The sequence below is a fragment of the Aulonocara sp. 'chitande type north' Nkhata Bay genome, linkage group LG11, assembly GCF_057382095.1.
Source record: "Aulonocara sp. 'chitande type north' Nkhata Bay isolate Kocher_YH1m ecotype deep benthic linkage group LG11, A_spYH_male_GT1.1, whole genome shotgun sequence".
Taxonomy (NCBI): Eukaryota; Metazoa; Chordata; class Actinopteri; order Cichliformes; family Cichlidae; genus Aulonocara; species Aulonocara sp. 'chitande type north' Nkhata Bay.
In genome coordinates, this window is record NC_141354.1 from 16,940,547 (window position 1) to 16,965,696 (window position 25,150).

Here is a 25,150-nt window from a genome sequence, read left to right on the forward strand (position 1 = left end):
TTTTCCAAATTAAAAAAGAGGTACTTTTAGCTGCTCCCTTATTTCCAAAGGTTTGTCATTTCCTGATGCAGCCCTCTCATTTGGAACCAGCATTAGGAGTATACTAGCTTGTGACCACCTGAGGCTGGGTTTGCATCTCCTCCCAGTCTCAAACTGGAGGTCTTTTATGTTCAAAGAATAAACGAATCAATTTAATTTCATAGCATACAGAAAACAAATAAACAAAGCGGTCACTGCCTGTAGTTAATTGTACATTTGAGACAATACTCTATAACTTCTTATGTCATGAGAGTATTGCTAAATGCATCACGTTTTCATGCACCATACTATTGTACTACTATGACATCACGGAACCAACAGAGGCAACCCTCTGTGAATGGATAAGTACACAAATTACTTTTTATTGCATAAAAATACTTTCTTTTGGCTTCTTATCTTGCAGGTGTGTGTTTATGATCCGTTATTTGGTGTCCACTGCCCTCTACTGGTTGGAAAAGGGCACTATATGCCACTATAAGCAGCCCATCAATGCAAGGTTACTTGTATATACAGTTCGGTTGCCAAAAAAAAAAAAAAAAAAGAGAGCACAGAGCTTACTCATTATGAAGAGTTCAAATAAAGAACCTAACCCATTTTAATATAACTGACCTCATATCCTGTCTACTATGGTGTGTTTAAAAATATGATGCAAAACTTGGTGGTTTTTTGTTCCACTTCAAATTTCAGTATTCGGATAATAATCATACTAGTGTAAGCTATTATTGGCCCAGGCGTGAATTCTCTTTGTAAATGAATTACACTTTATGCATCATCTTCTAGGTAATTCACGCACTTACAGACGCTCATAATGTCACCGAAATGGCTCCAAAAAAGTACACCACAGTGGCTATATTTATTACATTTAGTTATATTTATTATAATTACTTGTGTAGAACTTTTGCTCTGAATTATCTGACGGACCTCTAACAAGCGGATTACTCAGCAAAATTATAAAAATAAGGTGGAAAGCTTAGAACTTCACAGAAATCAACCACAGACAGTGCATTAGTAGTAATAGTTGTTGTTCGTCGTCGTCTTCTTCTTCTTGTTATTAGTAGTATCAGTATTGGTTCTAATGGAAACATTGCATTCATTAATTAAAATGAATCAGGGTCTTTTGACTTGTATGAATACATTTTCACTTTTGAGCAAAAGTACATAAGGTACACATATCTAGAAGCTGCGTTTCCAGAATAATTACAGTTCACAAGACAAACATGTTTTTCGCCCCGCTTTCAGGATGTCACCAGCAACCCGGCTTCGACCTGGTCTCATGGTGCCTCATTAACGTTCTCACCTGCCCACCAGGAGTATTTGGTTACAATTTTTTTTTTATTATTATTATTTTTCTCTGATCACGGACTTCTTTGGGCCTATGCTGTTATCTTACCCCACACACTGACGGGGCGCATTTGAACACTTAGGTCTCCATCTCATCAGCTAATGATTGACTACCTGGTGATTATGGCTGTGCAAGGTCCCTTCTAATCGGCCAGGGGACGACGGCTTGTTCCCATAGATACATCCCAACAGTTGAGCTCCCATGATACCCAGTCTACATAGAGTAGGGAACTACTTAGACTCGCTGGGCTTTTTACCATCACCTGCGGTTTATAGCGGTGCACACGCTGTACACTCCTGTGCAGAGGAGCGGGAATTCTGCAGACAGCTGACATTTGTAACGCAGGGAAACGTCAGCACTTTTATACGCTCCATCATACTTTTAATCAGCAACTTTCTTAAGTGCAGAAAGCAGTTTTTTCCTCCTCTGGATTTTTCTCTGTCCAGTCTGCTGGTTGAAGATTTGCCTCCATTACCCATTTTTACTCAACCCAGAACATTTGACGAGAATGGAACAGCTCTAATGACGTTATAATGGCCCGTACCTCTGAACCGTGAGTTTGTTGTAACGTGTTTTTTTTCCTCTCCGCCCGCTTTTACGCACAAAGATGAGTTCGGAGAGGCCAAACTTTCTCTCTCAACCCGTGGTGAAGAACGTTTTCATGTTTCGAAACGGCGATCCATACTACGATGCTCGGCGGATAGTGATAAACCAAAAGAGGATGTGCAACTTTGAAACCTTGCTAAGAGAGGTGACGGGCGGCATACAAGCCCCGTTTGGAGCCGTGAGAAACATTTACACACCGAGAGGAGGTCATAAAGTTGACTGCTTGGAGAGCCTGAGGAGCGGGGAGCAGTACGTCGCTGCTGGGAGGGAAAAATTCAAAAAGCTAGAGTAAGCATAAATTGTGGTTTAGGCAAATAAGCTAGCCTACTTTTATAAGGCTTTCACGCTGTGTCATTATACAGACGTCAATAAGCATTAGATGCATACAGCTGTAGATGACCAGGAATAAACCATCTACCAGTTGCGGATGCATTCAAGGAAAGCTGGCCCTTAGCAATCATTGTTAATCGAGACTCATGCAAATTTCTTTTGAAATATCCCTACTGTTTCATAATCATTGTAGCTGACATTAGCAAATATATATGTACGCAAATCGAGCCAATTGTCAGACACGGAGCTGAGTCGTGGCTTTAAAGTTTTGCACCAGTGCTGACTCACGGCAGTGATAAATGAGATCAGCACTGTAGAGAAGTGTACTCTGCCCTAGCCTAAAAATAAGTGGCCTCATGCAGCAGATAATGAGATTTGAGCAGCCACTTATTCATAGAATGCAATGGAGAAGCAGCAGAGGGGAAGTTAATGTATCCCAGATGCAAAAAGATTGCATACTGTCTCCATCCTCCTTTATTTTTACAGTAAAAACCAGAGAAAGTGAATGCAGATTTATTTTCTTTAAATATTCAGATAAAAATGTTTGGAATATCAGCTGTGATGATGCAGGAACAATTGAAATTAACACTCTCTGTATAACAACTTATTAAATTTTGTGCAGTAAAAAGCTGCACATTTGGTAATTGACTTTATGCGACAAGTGGCTAAATTCTAGTTGTTTAACTCTTGGTACAGCTTTCAGCAGTTAGGGATGAGAATTTGCTAACTGCTGAAAACGTTATTCTGCATGTGTGGGGTGCAGAATACCTTACAGAACAGGAAACCTAACCTTTACGTCACGTTATCTCTTGTTTTTAGTTATCTACAGATTGGCTCCAGGAAGAAGAAAATGATGCAGACCGTTCCAATGCAGGTATGGCAAAGCGGCTTCAAAAGTCAGTAAGATCCACGCTGTTATAGGGTAACAGTGTTAACAGCCTGGAATTCCCAGGATTTTTTTTTATAGCTGGCTTTAAACTAGCAATTAGAAGAGATGGTTTATATAATTTACAGTTCCAATAATCCAGCTAGACTCCTCAAATGCTCTCTTACTACATCAAGTCCACAGGTTGCATTAGATTTAGTTTCAGACACTTTAGTGTGTTGAAGTGGCTACATTTCAACTACAAAGTTGTTATGTCCAGTTTTTAACATCCAAAACTGCTTCAAAATGAAAAATATATTTGGGAACACTCACAGCATAAAGATTTTATGAAGATCCTTGAAGAAAGGTGTTATGTTTAGCATTCCCCCTAATTGTTCTCTGTGAGGAATCACTGTGTTGTCGTCTCAGTTTCCATGCATTATTGATTTATGGATCATAATCATCCCTCCTTTTAATACATCTTTAATGCATCAATGAAGTCAGAGCCAAAGGAGCTTAAAGTCAGGTAGCCCACAGGTTCATGACCTCCTTATTTTTTTTTTTAAACTAATATAAAATGTATCCTGGCGAAAGCACAGAATGGTCTAGTAGAACCCAAAATAACAAATTTTGCTGACTTCATTTGCATTATGGACAAGATGTCAGAAAATAAAGAGGTGCAGAATTTGACATGCTAATTGCTGTCAGAGCAAATAATGGGGCACTCCAAATTTTGTCAGGGTATTCTAAAAAGTGTGCAGCCCATTTTTAAAATTATTTTTTTAACTTATGACCACAACTTTAAAGACACTAGCTGTCATCATCTGCTCCTCTTGACTGTAACGTGTTTATCGTTCAAAGAGAACGTGCTCTTGATTATGTCTCATCACCCGCTGCAAGAACTTTCATTATAGATGACCTTGTTAATTGTTGTTTACTTCACTGGTATCTAGCGAGTGCACACTCAAGATATAACTGAGTAGGTGTGTGATGTGGCAGAGGTTCCATTTAAATGATGCACTGAAAGAACAAGGAGTTTCCTTTGTTTTGTTTTTTTTTCTGCCAAGTGGACTATGTACAAGGACGCTAAAACGAGCCGTGGGGACTTTTTGCCCACTATAGAATGAAAGATCAGATACTGATAAACAAATCGATAGATAATAAAAACTTGTGCGATGTCCCTAGAGACTGATGCATGCCTTGCCTTGCTTGGTTTCTTCCTGATTTGGATTGGTTAGCTAGGTCTAACAAAAAACATAAAATAAATAAAAATAATTCTATTCTCTAGCAAACAGCAGATTTCAGGATTTTTGATTGTGGTGTTTTATCATCTTCTGTGGTTTCCAAAGCCTCTCTCTGTAGTATGTTGTAGCATTTTCTCCCGGTGTGCAGTGTGCAGTTGGCTTGTTGTTGAAAACTGGTGTACCACTGAACATGCACCGCCCTTTATTTATCTAAGATTTTTTAATTTTACTTCTGACCTTCACACCTCAGTTGCCAGGTTGCACTCACACACACCAGAAGACTTTTAATACAACTCCTCCCTCATCCCATTCTCCCCTAGGATGCAAGTCTCACAGTAGGTTACAGGTGTTGTGGGACAAAACCTGCAGAGCTTACTCTCTGCAGCCTCACATCACAGGGGAGCTCATTCTTTTGCTGTCATGGACATCACGGATGATTTTAGTGTGGACAATAGCGGATTTTCTTTATAAGTAAAAGCTTTGATGTTGCTCTTTCTTTATTTTGTACTTTCGTGTACTAAAAATACAGGGAGTGCATAATTATTAGGCAAGTTGTATTTTTGAGGAATAATTTTATTATTGAACAACAACCATGTTCTCAATGAACCCAAAAAACTCATTAATATCAAAGCTGAATGTTTTTGGAAGTAGTTTTTAGTTTGTTTTTAGTTTTAGCTATTTTAGGGGGATATCTGTGTGTGCAGGTGACTATTACTGTGCATAATTATTAGGCAACTTAACAAAAAAACAAATGTATACCCATTTCAATTATTTATTTTTACCAGTGACACCAATATAACATCTCCACATTCACAAATATACATTTCTGACATTCAAAAACAAAACAAAAACAAATCAGCGACCAATATAGCCACCTTTCTTTGCAAGGACACTCAAAAGCCTGCCATCCATGGATTAGTGTTTTGATCTGTTCACCATCAACATTGCGTGCAGCAGCAACCACAGCCTCCCAGACACTGTTCAGAGAGGTGTACTGTTTTCCCTCCTTGTAAATCTCACATTTGATGATGGACCACAGGTTCTCAATGGGGTTCAGATCAGGTGAACAAGGTGGCCATGTCATTAGTTTTTCTTCTTTTATACCCTTTCTTGCCAGCCACGCTGTGGAGTACTTGGACGCGTGTGATGGAGCATTGTCCTGCATGAAAATCATGTTTTTCTTGAAGGATGCAGACTTCTTCCTGTACCACTGCTTGAAGAATGTGTCTTCCAGAAACTGGCAGTAGGACTGGGAGTTGAGCTTGACTCCATCCTCAACCCGAAAAGGCCCCACAAGCTCATCTTTGATGATACCAGCCCAAACCAGTACTCCACCTCCACCTTGCTGGCGTCTGAGTCGGACTGGAGCTCTCTGCCCTTTACCAATCCAACCACGGGCCCATCCATCTGGCCCATCAAGACTCACTCTCATTTCATCAGTCCATAAAACCTTAGAAAAATCAGTCTTGAGATATTTCTTGGCCCAGTCTTGACGTTTCAGCTTGTGTGTCTTGTTCAGTGGTGGTCGTCTTTCAGCCTTTCTTACCTTGGCCATGTCTCTGAGTATTGCACACCTTGTGCTTTTGGGCACTCCAGTGATGTTGCAGCTCTGAAATATGGCCAAACTGGTGGCAAGTGGCATCTTGGCAGCTGCACGCTTGACTTTTCTCAGTTCATGGGCAGTTATTTTGCGCCTTGGTTTTTCCACACGTTTCTTGCGACCCTGTTGACTATTTTGAATGAAACGCTTGATTGTTCGATGATCACGCTTCAGAAGCTTTGCAATTTTGAGACTGCTGCATCCCTCTGCAAGATATCTCACTATTTTTGACTTTTCTGAGCCTGTCAAGTCCTTCTTTTGACCCATTTTGCCAAAGGAAAGGACGTTGCCTAATAATTATGCACACCTGATATACGGTGTTGATGTCATTAGACCACACCCCTTCTCATTACAGAGATGCACATCACCTAATATGCTTAATTGGTAGTAGGCTTTCGAGCCTATACAGCTTGGAGTAAGACAACATGCATAAAGAGGATGATGTGGACAAAATACTCATTTGCCTAATAATTCTGCACTCCCTGTATGGTTAAAATGATTTTACAAAGCCATTTAATTACTGTCAAACTGTTGTTGCTAGTTTTGACTCTAGAGCTTGCATGCTATTATTAACCCTGATGAGTCTTTTGTATCCAGTATTTAGGATGAAGGGTTAGTAAAGTGCCCATTCTGTTTGGACTACAGTATGAGCATTGGTCTGCAAAGTCCCTAAAGTTTATACAGGTCTGTTGTTTTGAGCCTCCAGATCCCATGTGGACAAGGTGATTCACCAACAAGCTTTTAACTTAGTCCTGTTATCACAAAACATCAACATTACTCATTCAGCTTAATGCATTATTAAAAACTGCACTAATAGGTTTTTTCTTCCAGATAAATTTAATTAACAGCTGTATGTTTGATATAGACTTATTGACACTTTTTGACTGTTTCTTTTTTTCTCTTTTTTTTTAGATTAAACCATTTCCACCAAATAGATTCATTGTGTCAGCTCGATTCCTGAAACCCATCAAGGAGCCATGCACCATATTGTAAGCTGAATTTTCATTTTTCAAGTTTTTAACTTCACTTTGGGAAAAAATCTTCTTAAATTGTCCCATTATTTTGGATTAAATACACAATATAAATATATGACCAATTTGGACATAGAAAAGAAGTAGATGTAGTAGATAGGTAGTGTAAGAAAAACTGGACTTGACAATGGAAACTGAAGCAGTTTGCACCAAAGTTCTGCCTTTTTTTTTTTTTAACTGTGCATTTCCCTTCCATAGTGTGGTGGCAAATGGTGATATATTGAACTCCGCAGTGAGGCTGTTGGTCCACCAGAGGATACTGGGCCAGTTTGACAAGATACTAGAAATGATTACAGAGAAGATGGGTTTAAGAGTCCTCGGGGGAGTTAGAAGGTAGGTGGACAATTTCAAAAAACAAAAAACTGCATAAATGTACTGCATTTCTTTGCAAACTTTATTATATAAACTAATTTGCATCAGACTTTCAACACATGCACTTCCGTTACAGCACATTATTCCCAATTTCATATATTTGCATTATTGAATTTTGATTTGATTTTTGATCTCAAAATGTATTTACTACCGATGCTAAAATGGATTTTCTTTTGTTAAGTAAAAATATACACTACCAGTCAAAAATTTGGACACACCTTCTCATTCAGTTATATTGTAGGCATATGCTAAAGACACCAAATATAAGAATTTAAAATATAAAACATGTTTTGAGTTATTTAACTTTTTTGTTTACTATACAATTCCATATGTGTTCATTCATAGTGTTGATGCCTTCAGTGTGAATCTATAATGTAAATAGTCAGAAAAATAAAGAAAAACCATTAAATGTGAAGCTGTGTCTAAACTTTTAACTGGTAGTCTATCTGCTCTGACACTATATGAAACATACATTCTACTGGCACAACAAAAGTCGGTATGCTTCATTTTTCAACCAGCTCAATAAACGATCACATGGAGCCAGCACATGATGTAAACAATAAGGCTTTTGATTCTCTTTGTGTGTTCTAGTCTCTTTACCTATGAAGGCCAACAGGTGACTGAGGGGAATCAGCTAGAGAGTGGTCAGCTTTATGTGGCTGTGGGAAGAGAAAAGTTTAAGAAGCTTCCTTACAGTGATCTGCTCTTCACCAAACCCAGAGGGACGAGGCGAGTCAGAGGGTAAAGAAAGTAACACTTTATCTTAACACTGAGTGCTTGATTTAAAAACAAAAATGAAGACTTGACATTTACCAAACTGTCACACATCTAAGATCTGCAAAATGATGTCATTAGGTTTGAAATTTTGCATTTGATTTAGCCTGCATTAAAAATAAACACAAGCATTTCTACAATAGAATTGCACACGAATAGCAGTGAGTCATGAACACCGTTAATATCCATCACTATGTGTAGTCTTGAGTCATTCATGAAGAGCTGTGGAACTTTAAAAATAGAATACTATGGTGACCAGGGATGCTTTTTGGAAACCGTACAGTTTGTGTTTAGATCTTTTCCACTGGGGCAACTAATTACTCCTTTAGGGCTACAAAGCTGCTTTTAATTCCCTTGAAAACTACAATCCTCACGCATGTTCCATCTGTATGAAGGTGTTCTGTTTGAAATGATTATGATTACAGATAGATATTATAGGCACGTACACACAACTATGAAGAGCTTAATTATAGACAGACTAAAAAACAAACAGATATTAGGAAGTTTGTGAACAGATGTTATTTACGATAAGATAAGACAAGACTTTATTGATTCCACGATGGGGAGATTTTTGCGTTACCTCAGCTCAAGTACAGATATCAGAAGGAAAATACAAAAAATACAAACAAATAAAAAAGAAGTAAGATAATGCACTATATACAATGGTAGCATACACAGTATATGATTATGGATATGGTTGTGGAAATATGCAAGACATAAACTATATAGCTTAAAATAACTTTTCTACCACTACTATTCCTATGCATAGACATGTACATGCACACACACGTACACACTAAATATACCTGCACATGTCATGTTCAAATGTATTACACTTCAATCCTTTATGTATGGGTTTCATGTATGTAAGTCAATATTTGTTAATCATTTTTGCAGTATCAAATATATATGTCAACACTTTTTGTCTGTTTTCTTTTTTTCACAGAATGAAATCTTATTCTTTGCCGCCCATCTACAGGTTCTCAAAACAGAGTGAAAATGTCAGTAGTCCAATATTTTGTGAGCTGTTATTTATTTATATTTTATAATCCAAAACTTTTCCAGGATTCTTTAACATGCAAAGCACAGAGAAAAGATTTTCTCTGAAAAATTCTGCTGGTTTAATTATTTAGGGATGGCTAGCAAATAATGATGTAAAAACATGGTGGTCTAGACTCCCCAGTCCTAAATTTTAAGCCTGAATTAAATTTAGGATCAAGTGGACTTGCAGAATTGTATTTCATTGTGAATATAAAATATTTAGTCATGTTTCTAAAAAAAACAAAACGTTATGGTTCATTTCAAAATCCCACCTTTGGATAAACTGATGCAGCAAACCCAAGATGTAAGTCTTTTTTTACTCTCCATCATCATGATTATGAGAAGTTTCTTACTAACTAAATCTGACTGCTACTTTCTGCAGGGTAAGTCGATGGTCCAGAGCAGTGACAGTGGAGATGGAGAGTCTCCTAAGGCCTCGCCTCCAAGCCACAACAAGGAACACCTGTCCTCCATTGTAAGAGAGATTTCTCAGGCCAGACTGCTCTCCTTAAAGAAGATTAAGAGCAGACAGAGCTTGACTCCTGGTGCATCTGACAATGGTAATGCAAAAACACGAAAAAGATCACCGTGAATAGAAGTGAAATTTTAATATCTACACCTGTTTGTTTTCATGGTGGCTATTAAGCTCAGCGGGGCTGTATTCATCCCGAAGTCAAAGAAAGGAAAGCATTGCTACTGTATATAGTATAGGTTTATATTTAAGGGTTACTTTGACTACACTGGATAAACAATATAGCAGTGACATGCTCTTGCTCATATTATTCTGGGGCTTGCATTTGTAATTATATCCTTAAGTAGTTTGTTTGTAATATATATTTAAACATAGAGTTATAATCAGTAGTATTTACTTGTTTCAACACCGTCAAAAAAGTCACATTTTAATAAAAATGAGCTAGTGAAGGAAAATCATACAAAAGGAATCTAATCAAAGTTTGTTTGACATATTATTACCCAAGAACTAAAATAGTTTAGTTCATGGATAATAATATACCCAATAACCAATAGTTAGCAACACTCATGCTCCTGTGATTCTGTCATCATCATCACCACTTTCTGTATTCATTTTTCATCTATAGAGTATGGTAGATGTGTGCAAGTGGAAGGTATCAGAATAATCTACTTCTTTAAGAATTTGCCATCCCATGTTTCACAAGTGGTGTTTATGTGCTGCTGAGAGTTTAACATACACAAAAATATGATGTAATGCTTTGTCACTGGAATCTTATGTAACCTGCTGCATTCATAAATGTCCACACAGTGGCACTGTTGCTCTGCAAAATATTTGCCATGAAATATTAAAAGTAGGTCTAACATGATGACATTAACCTTTATTACAACAAACACATTACGTCATCTTCTTGTGATACGTATATAATAATGTCCTACAGAAAGTTTGGCACCTGCCATCCTTTTTTTTTTTTTTTTTTTTGGAAATTAGGAGGTTTTGCTGCTCTGGGACTCTTAATCTCATTATTATTATTATTCATCCATCTATCCATTCATCCATTGTCTTTATGATTATCAGTTTTAAAGTCAAAGGGAAGCAAATCTTCTGCAGACTGCTGCTGACCTTGTTATAACTGATTCTGTGGTATGAACCACATTACGTCATGTTGTGGCTCTTAATAGATTTTGCCTGTTGGCTCTCTGGCAGGGGATTTGACAGCAGAACCCCCAAAAGAGCATGGAGAATTTGTGACTGTGGTTCAGAGGAGGTGGCTTTTTGCATCAAACGAGAGAACTGAGGAACGTGTGTGTGTGTGTGTGTGTGTGTGTGTGTGTGTGTGTGTGTGTGTGTGTGTGTGTGTTCTCTGTGTTGGTATGTTCATGTCTGCATTTGCAGCCTGTAATGTCACCCTCAAAATTGCCTGTATCAGATTGTGTGGCACGTCATATTATAGGCACAGAAAAGCATACTGCATTGTTGGTCCCCTTGGATGACATTGAGCAAAAATTACATTAACAGACAGACATCTCAGAAAACAAAATCTGACATAAGACATCTTTAAATGGCTTTGAGGACATTTCACTTTCTCATGCAGTCCTCACCGTTTGACCTGTACAATGCTTTCTTAGTCCTTTCATGTTAGTGAGACACAATATTTTCCTTATTTGTTTGGTTTCATAGAAAGACGGAGTGTTTGTCTCTGTCCATGGTCCTGATTTCACTCTAAGCAGTATATTTAATTCCCAAAGACATCTTTATTCTTTTTATTTATTGCTTTTTTTTTTGTTTTGTTTTGTTTTTTTGGTTCTCAAATGAAACATGAACAAATACTGGCTTACACAACAACGACAACAACAATAAAAATGTCCCTTTAGCCTACCATCTTAGGTAGGTTAAATTCAGTGTTGTGTTAGTATTTGGCTTTGCAACAGGAACACAGTATTCATATCACCTTTTATGGTGATTGTAAGCAGCACAGAGGTGTTTGGTGTTATTTTCCCTTTGGGAAATCCTGCCCTGGCCGGGCATGAGGTAAATACACCCCGCTCTGGTGCCAAAAGGAACACAGCCAAAAGGTTGCCAGACTGGCAGAGGCTGTGGAAAGTACAAAGCATGAAACCCACACTTCAGATCTCTGATGTGTTGGAACATTGGAACCAAGACAAAAGATATTATATGATTATAAAAGCATCAATTCATTATAAATGTATTTGTCAAAGATGGCTTTGGAATGAGGGATGAGACTGTAAGGACAAGCAAGCCGATGACAGCGGGAAAAAAAGACAAACGAGACCGAGTGACCCTGTAACCGGAGATTCTCCCTCTGCAGTGCACTCACTGTGTTTACAACATGGAGTTTAGTTTTTGAGTGCGTGTGTCTATGTGTGTGTGTTCACCAGTCCCCGTTACTCACCGTCTATTGTAAAGCCTTTACCTTTGCTGTTTCATTAGGGAACACAATGCTGAGTGAGAGCAGAGAGAAGGGAGAGGAGGTGTGACATCTCATGCAGCAAACTTGGAATGAATGACATGAATTTGACCTTAATATAACAAAGAGACCCAGCTTAACCCTTGCATCCTGTTCAGGTCAAATGTAGCCTTTTTTGACATTTGACAGCAGAAAACGTACCCTAAATGTCATGCTTTTGACCTGGATTTTAAGACTTTTTATAAAGTGACCCAAAATACACAAGATGTATTTAAAAATTGTATTGTATAATATAAATTGTTGTACCCTGAGGCTGTTCAGGGTCAAATTTGACCCATACAATTGCAATTGATTTTGGATATATATCAATATTCACCAAAGTATTCCCAGCCAGCCAAGAGACTTAAGGTCAAATTTGCTAATGTCTTATGCCAGTGCCATCTGGGTTTTGGCATTAAAAAAGTACTCTTGGCATTGAGAGTGCAGTGATAAGATTGTTTGGAAGAGGTGGGAGCTCAAAGATTTTTGCACCAGAACCTGTTGTGTCGTATTTCTGGGATTTCCTTTCTCAAGTCATAAAATATAAAGAGGAGGATATTTAAATCAAGCATCATGCAGTTATGTAGTATGTGGGAAGCATATGTGAAAATGCCACATACGTAAGGTTTTAGTGGTTAGGCATAACAACTCCCAACAGTTCCAGAATGTTCTCGTGATTTCCGCTTTTGATAAAATATGTTTAAATTCATTATATTTGTTATGTTTTCATGTGTTGAGTAAAACAGGGCATGCTACTGTGTGATGGTAGATACCATCCAGTAGCCTAAACGATACATTCTTCCTGCTCTCTGAAACATTAATTAAGGATTATTAACATTATTGTTAATTTCAGAGATGCTATTTAGACATTCTAAATTGACCTGTAGTTCAAAACACACTTAATATGAGGGGAATTAACCCAGACTATACTGTGAAGGCATGAAACATAACCAGTATCTGTGGGTTAAAAGACTTAACCAGAAAGACACATGGCTTGTTGGTTTGGTCTTTATTATTCTTTTAAACTTATTGGTCCAATTTAGTCAGTGTTAGCCTTTTCTTTCAAAAACAGCTTGAATGGAAGCAATTAGCAGTTGTTGCTAGCCTCAAAATAGAAATGGGATGTTTATCAGTGTTCTCTTTCTTAAATGGCCTCTGTGGCCAATTCAGTTAATGGCTCTCCTGGGAAAAGAAGGGGAATGCAGCAGAACCAAAAGGGGAGACAAAGAAAAGCGTAACCGAAAAAGGAGAAAAGGATGTGTTTAGACAGGTGATTGGGGATAAAGAAGGAGAGAAGAGGGAATAAAAAGCTGAGATGATGAAGTGAGTAGAACATTATGGAGGTGGAGAAGGGAGGAAAAGGGAAAACAGGTGGAATCAAACAGTGAATTTGATGAATAACCAAGGGATGATGAAGCATGAGTACTGGATGGAATAAAAAAAAACGCTCAGAGAGATATTAACGGGTAGAGGGATGGGTGGGGTTTGGATAATTGCCTTTCATTTGGATAATCTCTCCATTTAGAGTCATCAAAGCAGATTTTTAGTTGCCTGGGCCCCTCGCTGGCGCCAAATTGCTGCTCTGAAAATCAACAAAAGAGCCTTGTACTTCAAGAAGAAATTACTGATAAAAAGGTATGCACAAGAGGAGAGAGAGGAAAGGTAAAGGCAGAGCAGGGTTCTACTGATTATCTGAACTTTTACAGGCTGTGTACATGCCTACTTATTACATTAACACTGTTGGTGGGGGGTGGATGAGACACTAATTAAAGGGTCAGGTTTATTTTGTTCCCTAAAGAACTTTTTGTGTGATTAAATTTGTGGAATACTTTTAATCCAGGATGCTTTTTCTTGTAGGAAGAAATAATAGCACACAATGCAATAAATAGTGGATGTAATGCAAGCTACAGTACAAATAATGATTAGAAGTGGAAGCCAAACATTGTTTTCCACTTTGTAGTTAGTTACTATAGGAAGTTACTACAGGAAAATTTGTGGAAAATCTGGATTCTTTGCAGCTTGAAACCCTCAGAAATAGGGTAAAAAAAAAATGCATCAGCTTAGCTAAAAATGGGCTTTCTAGTTCTACTTCTATTTACTTACAGAGCAGCCAATATTCCAACATGGTTCATCATGCCTTTTATTTAAAAATATAAATCTAGAGATGTTGAATTTCACACACATGATTTCTGCACTTACATTAATACTTCAAGGGCATTCACTTTACACAGAACCTTCATGTCTGAATAGCATGGCTCCCTTCTTTTCTTGTACTTTATCTTTTTGAAGGTAGCAGAAGCCAGTTGAATTTCTGTTGTATTTAAGTATGTTTTATGAAGGATGTACAGCATACATTTTCTCAAAAGGGCTTTGATTTGAAGTCAGTTTTAAATAAGAAAGGGAACAAAAACCATTCTTTGTATTATTTGAAAGTTGAATGTGAGAGAAATAAAAATTGCTGGACATGAGTGAGTGAGCTTGTGTGCATGTGTGTTTGTGTGATTATGCTTGTCTCTGCATGCCTTTGCGTATGCACAAGCCAACCAACCAGATCAAACCTCAGCCTCTGGTGTCATAAAATGTGATTCTGCTGGGGGGAATTAGCCCTGTTAGCATATGTATCTATAATGCTTGTCAGAGTGAAATAGGGTTCAACCCAGTGTTAGGAGGCAGGAGACATGTACACAAAGAGAGTGTGCATCTCAAATCGTGTGCCTGTGTCAAAAAAGAGGCTAAGCAGTGAGGGATGAATGATGGCACCACTTTTTTTTTTTTTCATTTGCTAAGTTCTGACAACGTGTGCTGTGTGTGTGTGCGCACACATGTCTGTTTTTATGTGCATTTGTGCACACGCTCATATGTCAAATTTCCGACATCACCGCCATGCTTGTCTGTTCTTCGTGGATTCTTCTATTCCTTTCATCTCCTTCCTTTTCACTACAGCAGAAAAGGGTTCTTCATGACCCATTGATGCAGGATTACTGGATTAAAGAGCAGGGAAGCTGTACTAATCTGCCACATTCATCTGTTAACAAGTGTTTTGGCTGTGACATACAACAGCACCGGCTGTGATGGTGATGTGTTAAGGTGATGTGTGACACTCTTATTGACACAAATATTCCTCATGTCTATCAGGTTCAATCTCTACTTTTCAGGCTTGTCTTTTTTTTAGCATTTCTCTTCATTTGGCCATCTAAAGTTTATATTATTTGTTAAAGAGAGGTTTAGGAATGCAAGCAAATGGCATCAACGATGCATTTTAAAATGTGTTTTTCTTTCTTTTCTTCTAGTTTTAGTCCATATAATGTAGTTTAGAGGATAAAGAGAACATGAACAACTATCAGAAAAGATATAAATCAATTAGTAATTAAATAAATATACAGAAGACTATCAGTGCTTGAATTATTAGAGAAAGGAATTGCGTTCAGTGTTTTCTTAGATTTGATGATTACAACTCAACAGCATAAGTACTTGAACTTGGAATAAAATGGTCATGCTCTCATGTTTTTTTCAGTTATGTAGAAAGGAAAAGAAATCAGATTTTAATATGTGTTCATATTGCACTTAGACATTCATTCAGATTAAAACCTTTGTTTAATGAAAACGGTCAATGGCAAGATTTCAGGCAACTTTGAGAACAGTGCAGGGGAAAAAGCTCCATGAATTATTTAAACATGTAACAGAAGCTGTGACCTTTATAAATATTACTTTGGCTGTCTGGTTGCAACATTGTTAAGCAAAGGTTTTCTTTGATTTAATGTCAAAGCTATCTAAGCACAGAGCATATGAGGAATTTTCTACACAAAAGTGCATGGCATTTTTTTTTCCAGATGTATCTTGGAAACAAATCTCAAAGATAAAGGCTATACATAAGAAATACTTAATGCCACAGTGTAGACAGCTTGTGTCTATTCTTAATGCTAGACATTTCAATATACCATATCTTTTAAAAGGACATGGCAAGGTTTTGCACTTCCATTATATAACAATAATATTTAGCGATGGCAACAAATGCCAAGATAGTGATCCATTGTACTGAGTTAAGCTCCGAAACTGGTGGATCTTACCATTCTAATAATACCAACAAAGGGAGATTCCAGCTGTCTTTATGAGTAAAGTCCTTAGGGTTGATTTGGAGTAAGTGACATGTGAGTCACCAAATCTTCATTTACAAATCATTAGCATTATAAGTATCAAGTCATGTTATTGTGGTATCACAGAATGAAAGAGTTAGACCAGTCAACCATTTTTATTCTCAGCTGTTCAGCTTTTCTGTGTTTCAGATTTATGTAAAGCCAGCAGCAGCTGGGTCTCCCATGTAGCCATACAGTCATTGCATGTTTTAACAGGACCCTGGTCAGTGACCGGAGCGCACATGCAGAGTGGCAGCATTCCAAATCACTGTGCATGTTGTTTTACACCCAACTATAACTCAGGTACAGGCTGAGTGGATTAAATCATCTGGGTGTAAATATGCAATTTACTGTACTGTCCAGTGAAATACAAGGAGTGATGTGTGAAGTGATTCAGGTCCATTAAGTAGAATTTCAAGACTTGAGAATTTATTAGCTGCAGTACAGTTAATGCTAAAGTAGACCAGGCTTGTGGAGGCCAAGCAAATAAATAAATAAAAGCACACATGTGTGTGATGTAGTGTGGTGCATCCACAGTGTAGTAGTTTACACACTCGCTTAACAAAAGCGCTCCAGCTTGATCCTGAGAGGAGACACGAGTCCCTCGAGGGTTGTGTCAGGAAGGGCATCTTGCTAAATCAAACATGCAGAGTGACCCCCTTGTGAATAAGGGATCAGCAGAAACTGGCTTTACTGTGTAAAGCAGTGATTTGTTTTGCTCTGAGTTACAACCTACTGCAAGTGTCACCCTGTCAGAGGTTATTATGCCTGGTGATCATCAGCACTGAAAATGTTGCAATAACAAATGTCTATCCTACCTAGTATCCACAGATACTAGACAGAGCACAGTAGTTATTTTTTCTGTAAGGAAGATTTGGTTAAAAAAAACAAGGTAAAGAAGAGTTTTACCTGGGTTAATGGTTTTCTAAAAAGTCCCAACACAAATTAGAGAATAATTTGCAAATTTGCAGAACAACAAAAAGAACAGTGTAGATTATACCACTCACTCACAGATTCCTTTGCAATAGTGGTTAAAAATGTCCTGTGGAGAAGTTTATTGGACTTTAAAGTGCTTCCTGAAGGAGTGGAAAATCTTTGAAACATTCTTGTAGAATGCATCTCTTTGCTCATGTTTGATTATTAAGTTCTGTATTAACCTCTTCACTACACCTTCTAAGAACATCACATGATTTCAGCAATCCTTTACATCTGGTAGGCAAAATGATAAAATACCTGCTTTGCTACTGTGCTAAGACTTGAATTTGGTGAAATGTCCTTTGGCAACTTTTTAACAATGCATTTCAGGATTTAGATCAGCAAAAAAACCCTGCATCGCTAAAAGCAGACTGTATTTGTGTGTGCACATGTGCAATCTATCCAGCCTATCACTTCATCTTGAGTTGTGTTTTATTGCATTTCTCTGGAGCGACAATCATCTGTAACTTTACCTTCCAAGATAATGCCAGCAAGAGTCGTTTATATGAGTAATTATATCTGCTTGCAGTTGCATGCAATTTTACTTCTTACTAATGGATGCAGCACATCATCTGAAATGTGGGTGTGCTCTGTCTGCTTATGCCTTGTGGAGGAGGGAGTGTGTGTGTGTGTGTTTGCCTGATTATGAAAGGAAAAGTCAGACACATTTTACACTCAGTTGCACACACATACATAAAGCAGTCCAACCATTTGCAAAGCCAGACTCTCCGGATATACTGGAATGAGAAAGAAGGGGGAGATTCTAAATATCATATTTAATTTGATTTAGCATTTTCATGAGCCTGTTCCTCATCCTTAAATCATGTTAAGATGTTTAGAGTCATAGCAGCTCCTCCTCTGCTTACTGCTTACACTGAATCGCTTGGCCCTCACTCCTAATGAATGCGGGGTGATTTCCATAAAATATTCTTAAAGAGGTCTGTTATTATTACCATAACGTTTCATCTCCCACCATGGCTAAACTTCAATCAGTTTTGCATTTGAAATGCATTAAATGTCTCCATAAACTCTTCTAATCTCTACCGGAGTCATTTTTCTTCCTTAACCGGTATGTGTAGAAAGGAAAACTAATATTAAAGATATTAATTGCACTGTTCTTTTTTTCATTCCTGATTAGAAATTTCAGTCTCATCCAATGTTTCAAAACAAGTGTGTAATTATGTTGTTTATCAGAGCGTATACTTGTCTTCCTCTTATGTTTAGGGTTAATTACTCCAAGGTCTTTGATGCACATGCTCACATGAAAATAGAAAAGCCCCGTATCCATTTTCACACTCCAACAGAACTGCCTTGCTGAGCTGAGCTTGTTTGGAGTTGTAGTACGATGTCTTCATTTAAATTCCTGGACTCCCAGTCTCACTTTACAGTTGTTTGTGTTTCCTCGGGGGGGAACTGGAGGATTTCTTCTACAGGCCTCTAGTCTGTTGGATGATTATCATGGGTCATCATATTTGTTTTGTGATATCATACAAAAGCAATGGTTAAAGGAGAAAACCATCTACTTTGCATGCCTGTGGTTATGATTAGGATGATTACTGCAGTGGTGATAATAAAGATGAAGACAATGTTAAACATTCAGTGTAAAATTTAGATCACTAAATGAGCTTATAAAATGTTTACTGGCTCTCTCCTGCACACTTGCCATTGTCTAGGGAAAGTTGTTTACTTGCAACAAATTATCTTGGGTGCTTTTCCTTTAGACCAGCAGGTGTCACTCTTGTGCTGCATGTATTCAAATTTGGCAACATCTGCTGAATAAAAGCTGAATAATTTCAACAAGACTTCGACTGAAGGACGAATAAAAGCACCCATATTTATGGGACAGATTTTTTGGGTTTGTAAAATGAATTAATTTGCAGTGAGTGTGAAAATTTTGGTTTCAGGGTCTTGAAAAGATGAGCAGTGGGCACATAAAGGAACACTTTGGCTCTTTTATGCCCAAAGAATGACAAGATTTGAGGGCAAGTTTTTACAGGTGTGACATCTGCTTTTTTTTTTTTTTTTTTTTTTTTTTAACATGTATTCATTAACATTGTCAATTATTATTATTTTACTGTATTTTACATGTTTTTTTCTGAATGAGTCCAGTTAAGTCTACTGCATCTATACCAGGATAGTAGGACACTCTTTATTTACCTTTCCTTTATGTTGTACTGGCCACAACAAGCCTTTTCAGTATTCAATATTGCACATTAGGATGGAACACAACTGGAAAACATGCTTTAACTTGTTTTTTTTCGGTACTTTAAGGAATCAAATACCTCTCTGTAAAATGAGCTTCTGATTTTGCATGCAGAGCTAATATTGTCTGTTTTTCTAGATGAACTGGAACAGAAGTTTGATGAAGGAAATGCTGATTGCCAAAAACTAGAAGACAATGGACCTGAAGCGGTATAAACATACACTACTCACTCGCTCTTTTTATTTTACATATATATTTACAGTCATTTTTATACATAATCCCTCATTTTCAGACTCACAAGTTATTAAACAAAGCATTTTTAAATAGGATTGTTCTTAATACTAATAATGAAAGTCAGTGGTGGTAGTCTAGTCTACCTGACTGACAGCCTGAAGTCTCTAGAACCCATGGACATCACCAAATGCTGTTCTTCCTCCTTCTTGAGGTGGCAGGTTTTTACTCCAGCCACATTCAGTAGTTGCTTGTTTGTGGGTCTCTCTGCTTTTTCTTCAGTTAACTGAAAAACATGCTTTATTTGATTGGGGTCAGGTGACTCACTTGGCCATTGAAAAATATCAGATTTTTTTTTGTCTTGACATATTCTTGGGTTGCTTTTGCAGTTTGCACTGTGAAGCACTGTCTGATCAGTTTTGCAGCATTTGGCTGAATCGGAGCAGAGAGTACAACCCTGTACACTTCACAGTTTATCCTGCTACTTTGTCATTCACATCATAAATAAACACTAGTGACCTGGTTTCAGTAGCCATACATTCCCATATGTCCATCATGTCTGACAGATGATGTGGTATGCTTCGGAACATGGGCTATTCCTTTTCTTCTCCATGCTCCTTTCCATGATTCTTGATTTCATCTGACCAAAGAACAGATGAAAACGTTGTTCCAGAACTGTGTAGGCTCTTTTAGATATTTGCTATGTTCTTCCCATTCTTCAGTGGAACCACTGATTTGCACCTTCTCTTTCCATTTATGAAAGCATCTCTTCATTTTAGACTAAGCTCCTTGATAGTTTTCTTGACTGGTCTAGAAGTCGTGAAGGCTTTTTTCGTAACCAACAAACGATGGTGTTCCAGTCCTTTTGGTTTTGCTGAGCTGGCCAGTGCATAGGTCTCATAGGTTTTTGTTTTTTTCATGTCTTTGGGACATCACATTGAGAATTCGGGGGAAAAGATACCAAATACTTGGATTCATCTCCAGATCTTTTTCTGCTTAATTTTTTGATAAGATTATGAGGGGACGGACTGGTTTCACCTGGGCATGAAACCGCTTGTCAGTTAACTGTTCAATTACTTCAGGCGTCTAAAAACTATGTATAAAAATGACTGTAATTCCTAAACAGTTACAGTATGGCAATAATTGATTGCTGTTTATCGTTTCTTGATGTTTGATTTAAAATCTACTGTGCGGGTGTACAGAGGCAGATAGCACCAACGAACCATAGCATCAACAGAACAGTGTAAATCACAGAAAGAATTCAACATACTGCATCTGTTAAAATATTTAGAGATATTAATTGCTTCTGTGGTTATACTGCATTACAGAAACTTGATGCTACTGATACAAATGAAACAGAGGAGAATGTTGAAAAGCCAGAAGAAAAAGAGGAGGTTGCCACTGAAAATGGCAGAGAAGAAGGTGATTTACCTAGCAGTGAAAACAAGATGAATAACCAGGAGACAAACGGTGAAAAAGAGGGGGGAGGTGGAGGAAAAACAGAAATCGATGGACAAAAAGATGGAAAAGGAGAAGACATAGCAGAAAATGAGAAGAAAGTGGAGGAAAAGAAGGAGGATCCAGAAAAGAATAAGAAGGTGTTTAATGGTGAAGAGTATGGATCTAGCAGTGATAAGGCTCTAGACAGTAAGGAGACTGAGGATGGAAACAATATGTCTTCTCAAGGTGAAAGGAGGAAAATTGTGGAAGATGAGAAGGAAGATAAAGACCACACTGAGGTGGAAAAAAGCACTACGGATCACACTAATGATGTAGACACAGTGGAGGAACAGAAAAAGACGGGAAACGGCAACGATCCAGAGACGACTCAGTCAGATAACGAGACTAAAGAGAACGATAGCAGTAGAAGTAGCAGAGGCAACAGTAATCAAGAAGAGGATGAAAACGAAACAAAAGAGGGCACTACCAAAGAGTCAGGTGAAGAAGAAGAGAGCAAGGTGAATGCTGAGGTCAGTGGAGAAGATAATGAGGTAGAAGGTGAAGCAGAGCTCAACACAGATGAGAAAAAATGAACCAGCAAAGATGCCGAGTGCACACACAGGGGAAGATGGTGATCAAGAGAGGCAAGACGAAAGTGAAAAATTTAAAGGATAGGAAAAAACACCAAGTCCTTTATACTGAAAATATGAAATTACAAAATCTATTTATATAATGAAAGTGACAGATGAAAATTTATAGAAATTTATAGAAAACAAAGCAATATAAAAGCAGTTTTGCAATGCTGAGCATGTAACCTAAATCTTTAAATGGTTGTCTGCTAAACTACAGAAACACCATATGGATCAAAACTTTATAACTTTCATGTTTGAAACAGAATACACATATAAAATCCATATATATTCTTATTTTTGCATTAAAAATGTTCTTAACTAATAGGTTGCTTTATTGTTTCTTTACACACTGTCTGTGAGCACTGTTGTGAGTGATGCAGAGAAATGATAATATAATAATATCCTTTGAAATTTTTCGAAAGAATGGTTATGCCTCTCATAGAAACTCATACAAATGTATTTAACGAGACATATATTATTGTTTGTTTTTGAATGGTAAGCTAATTTATAAAAAATTCAGATCTTCTTCCTAAATGAGTGCTTCCATCTGTAGGGCTAAAGTTGTCACTGAATGATTCAGTTAGCATCAAAGTGATGTGCATCATATAAATTTAACATACCAGAACACTCGTGCAAGATTTTTGTCCATTATATTTTTAGTCCCCTCTAACGGCAGGATCAACACATCACACTAGTCAACATCTTTTATAACAATGATGTTTCATCCCTGTAATGCAGTTCCAGAGACTTACAGAATTATTCCCAGTCTACAAGTACAAGTGGAGGCCCAGAACCTTACTGTTACGCCTAATGTTGATTTCTGTCACTGAACCATATTTTCAATGTCTAATTTTTAAAGGCAGTTTCATGTCATATTATTTTGTAATGTTGCTGCTATGCCAATGTCCATCTGCTTCCAGAAAAATTAAACTGAGGGAAAAAAAGACAGTTTTTTTTGGTCTTCTGTAACTGATACTTCAGTGATGAAATGCATTAGTCAATGGAATAGTAAAAATAAAATCATTTAAAAAAGTGATGATGATGTATGATATTGGAAATTAATTTCACAGCAGGCGTAAAGCTTTTTTTAAAAGTTCACTGAGATGGAACTACACTCTCCATTCCACAAGAGTTGAGATGTACGTGTAAAATGTAAATACAAGAGATTTAAACGTTTTAATGTCCCATAAGCCCATTTTTCATTCACTTTAGAACATAGAATGATATCAAATATTTAAACTGAGAAAACTATTTTGCAAAAGAAGAAGAAAAAAAAAGGTCAGGATTCCAACTGCTCAGTAGTTTTCAGTCCTACTTTCCTCACTTTTCTTTTCATGATGGGCCAAATGTTTAGCACCTGGACTTTTCTATTAGAAGGCCTTGTTGTAGTAGATGCAGTATGCAGTTTAGTGTCTTATACAATCTGAAAAAGATTCCATCTGCATAGAAGCATGGGCACTAATGCACCTCCACACCATCAGTGATATAGGCTTTGTAACTAAGTATCAGTAACAACCTGGATGGTCCCTCTCCTCTATACTCTGGAGGATGTGATGTCCATGCTTTTCAAAAAGAATCTCAAATTTCAATTCTTTTCATGGTGGAACAGCTTTCCACTTTGACTCAGTGTATGTGGATCATGTTCACAGATGTAGATTTTTCTGTGGATCACCAACACGTTCTGGAAGTTTTCCTGAGCCCATGCAGAATCCATCCTGTTTTTAATGCAGTGCTGCCTGAGGTCTCAAATATCACATTCCTGTCCCTTCCGCACAGAGATTTCACCAGACTCTGTGTAGTAGATGTGATATTTAAAGTCTTTGCAATTTTACATTCAGGGACATTATTCAGATGTTTTTTTTTACAAATTGGACAATTTGTCACTGCCTCTGTAAAATGCTCAGTCATTTTACTGACCTGTTGCCAGTTAACCTACTTAGTTGCAAAATGTTCCTCCTGCTGTTTCTTTTTCAGTAGCATTTATATTTCCAACCCCATCACAACTTTTTGAGATGTGTTGCTGCCAAACTCAAAATACAATTTTTCCTGAAATAGTAAAACAACTATGTTTTCTTTTCTCTTTGGTGAATAAAATATCGGTTTATGAGATTTTCAAGTCATCAGATTCTGTTTTTATTTACAGCGTCCCAACTTTTTATGGGACGCTCTTGGTTGAATTTTCCAAACAGAACATTCTTAAAACCCTTAAAACTCTAGGCATAGGTCATTATGTTGTTGTTATGAAGACTTAGATGGACTAATATGGACTTAGAGACCTACTATAACTAATGTCTCATGATGCATTAGATCTAGATCTTCAGTCTGTCTTAGTGAAACTGCACTTTGGTCTTTAGCTGCTTTCATCCTGACAGGAAGAAAAGTGATATTTTTGGAGAGCCACTCTTCTCACTCTCATTCAGTGATTTTAATTTGTCATTTTTTTCCTGAAACAAAGTTCCATAAATCCACTATAAACCACCAGCTGCAGGCAGGAAATATGAACTCTGATCTAATTCAGTATGTATGATGGCCCCACTGCCCGCTCATCCCCGCAGCTGTTCAAATTGGGATTCATGCAGTCGATGTGTTTGTGAGTCACCATCCCAAGAGAGATAAGGAACCTGGCTGAGAGGGAGGAGGAAGAACGAGAGAGCAAAGAGCAGGAGACGCAGAAAGCAAAGGAGGTGGGGGCAGAAGTGTGTGAGTCATAAGTCCTGCCTGGTTGAGGTGATGATCCTCAAGATGCTATTTCTGGCGTCACCATTAATTCTGTGTTATCTCCTCCACCAGCTACTCTGTTTTCTGAGTGTGTATGCATGTGGGCGTGTTCAGTAAGGCCCTAAATAACACACCCTCCAGACTGATTACAAGGGGGGCTTCTACAATGTAAAAATGAACATTATTAACATATTGTTTGAATTAATTTAAATCTATAATTATTTAAACATTGGTTTGAATCAATAATCAAAAATTATAATTTTTTCTTGATTAAGAAAAAAGGGGAAGGCACCAGATTTTAAAGAACACAAAGTCCTGCTTAGCTAGTATTGTACAGTATATTTAAATAACCCTGCAGGGAATTTAGGAAGTAAAAGTGTCAGTTGTTTGGCACACATAGATGGCAACTGTGAGATATTAAAGGAAAACAGCAGGGAAGATTAAAGATTAAAATAAGATCAAAAACATTTGACCCTTGTGACAACAGTGAAGTATTTTTTATTTCTGTAGGGAGACATAAACTAAGCCACTTTATACTCCCACTTTATACCACTTTATACCTCTCACTTCTGTTGGGAGGTATAAAGTTTTATCAACAGTTAAGCCACCAGGCTGTCAGTTTACTGCACAGTGTGCTG

The 25,150-nt window shown here is 37.5% G+C and overlaps 1 protein-coding gene across 2 annotated transcripts; it reads left to right on the plus strand.

Moving 5' to 3' along the window:
* The first annotated feature begins 1,511 nt into the window (after positions 1 to 1,511).
* On the plus strand, positions 1,512 to 23,840 carry LOC147318730 (doublecortin domain-containing protein 2-like). 2 transcript variants are annotated; one of them, XM_086310812.1, is made up of 9 exons: positions 1,512 to 2,275; positions 3,137 to 3,191; positions 6,939 to 7,015; positions 7,256 to 7,390; positions 8,021 to 8,163; positions 9,149 to 9,204; positions 9,627 to 9,804; positions 19,630 to 19,700; positions 21,051 to 23,840. In XM_086310812.1, the coding sequence occupies exons 1-9, from the start codon at positions 1,989 to 1,991 to the stop codon at positions 21,753 to 21,755; spliced, it is 1,707 nt and encodes a 568-aa protein (XP_086166938.1). In that variant the 5' UTR covers positions 1,512 to 1,988; the 3' UTR covers positions 21,756 to 23,840. The 2 variants fall into 2 exon arrangements, with proteins under 2 accessions (XP_086166938.1, XP_086166937.1); XM_086310811.1 differs by having other exon boundaries at positions 1,513 to 2,275; positions 8,021 to 8,170; positions 9,150 to 9,204; positions 21,051 to 23,839.
* Positions 23,841 to 25,150: the final 1,310 nt, after the last annotated feature.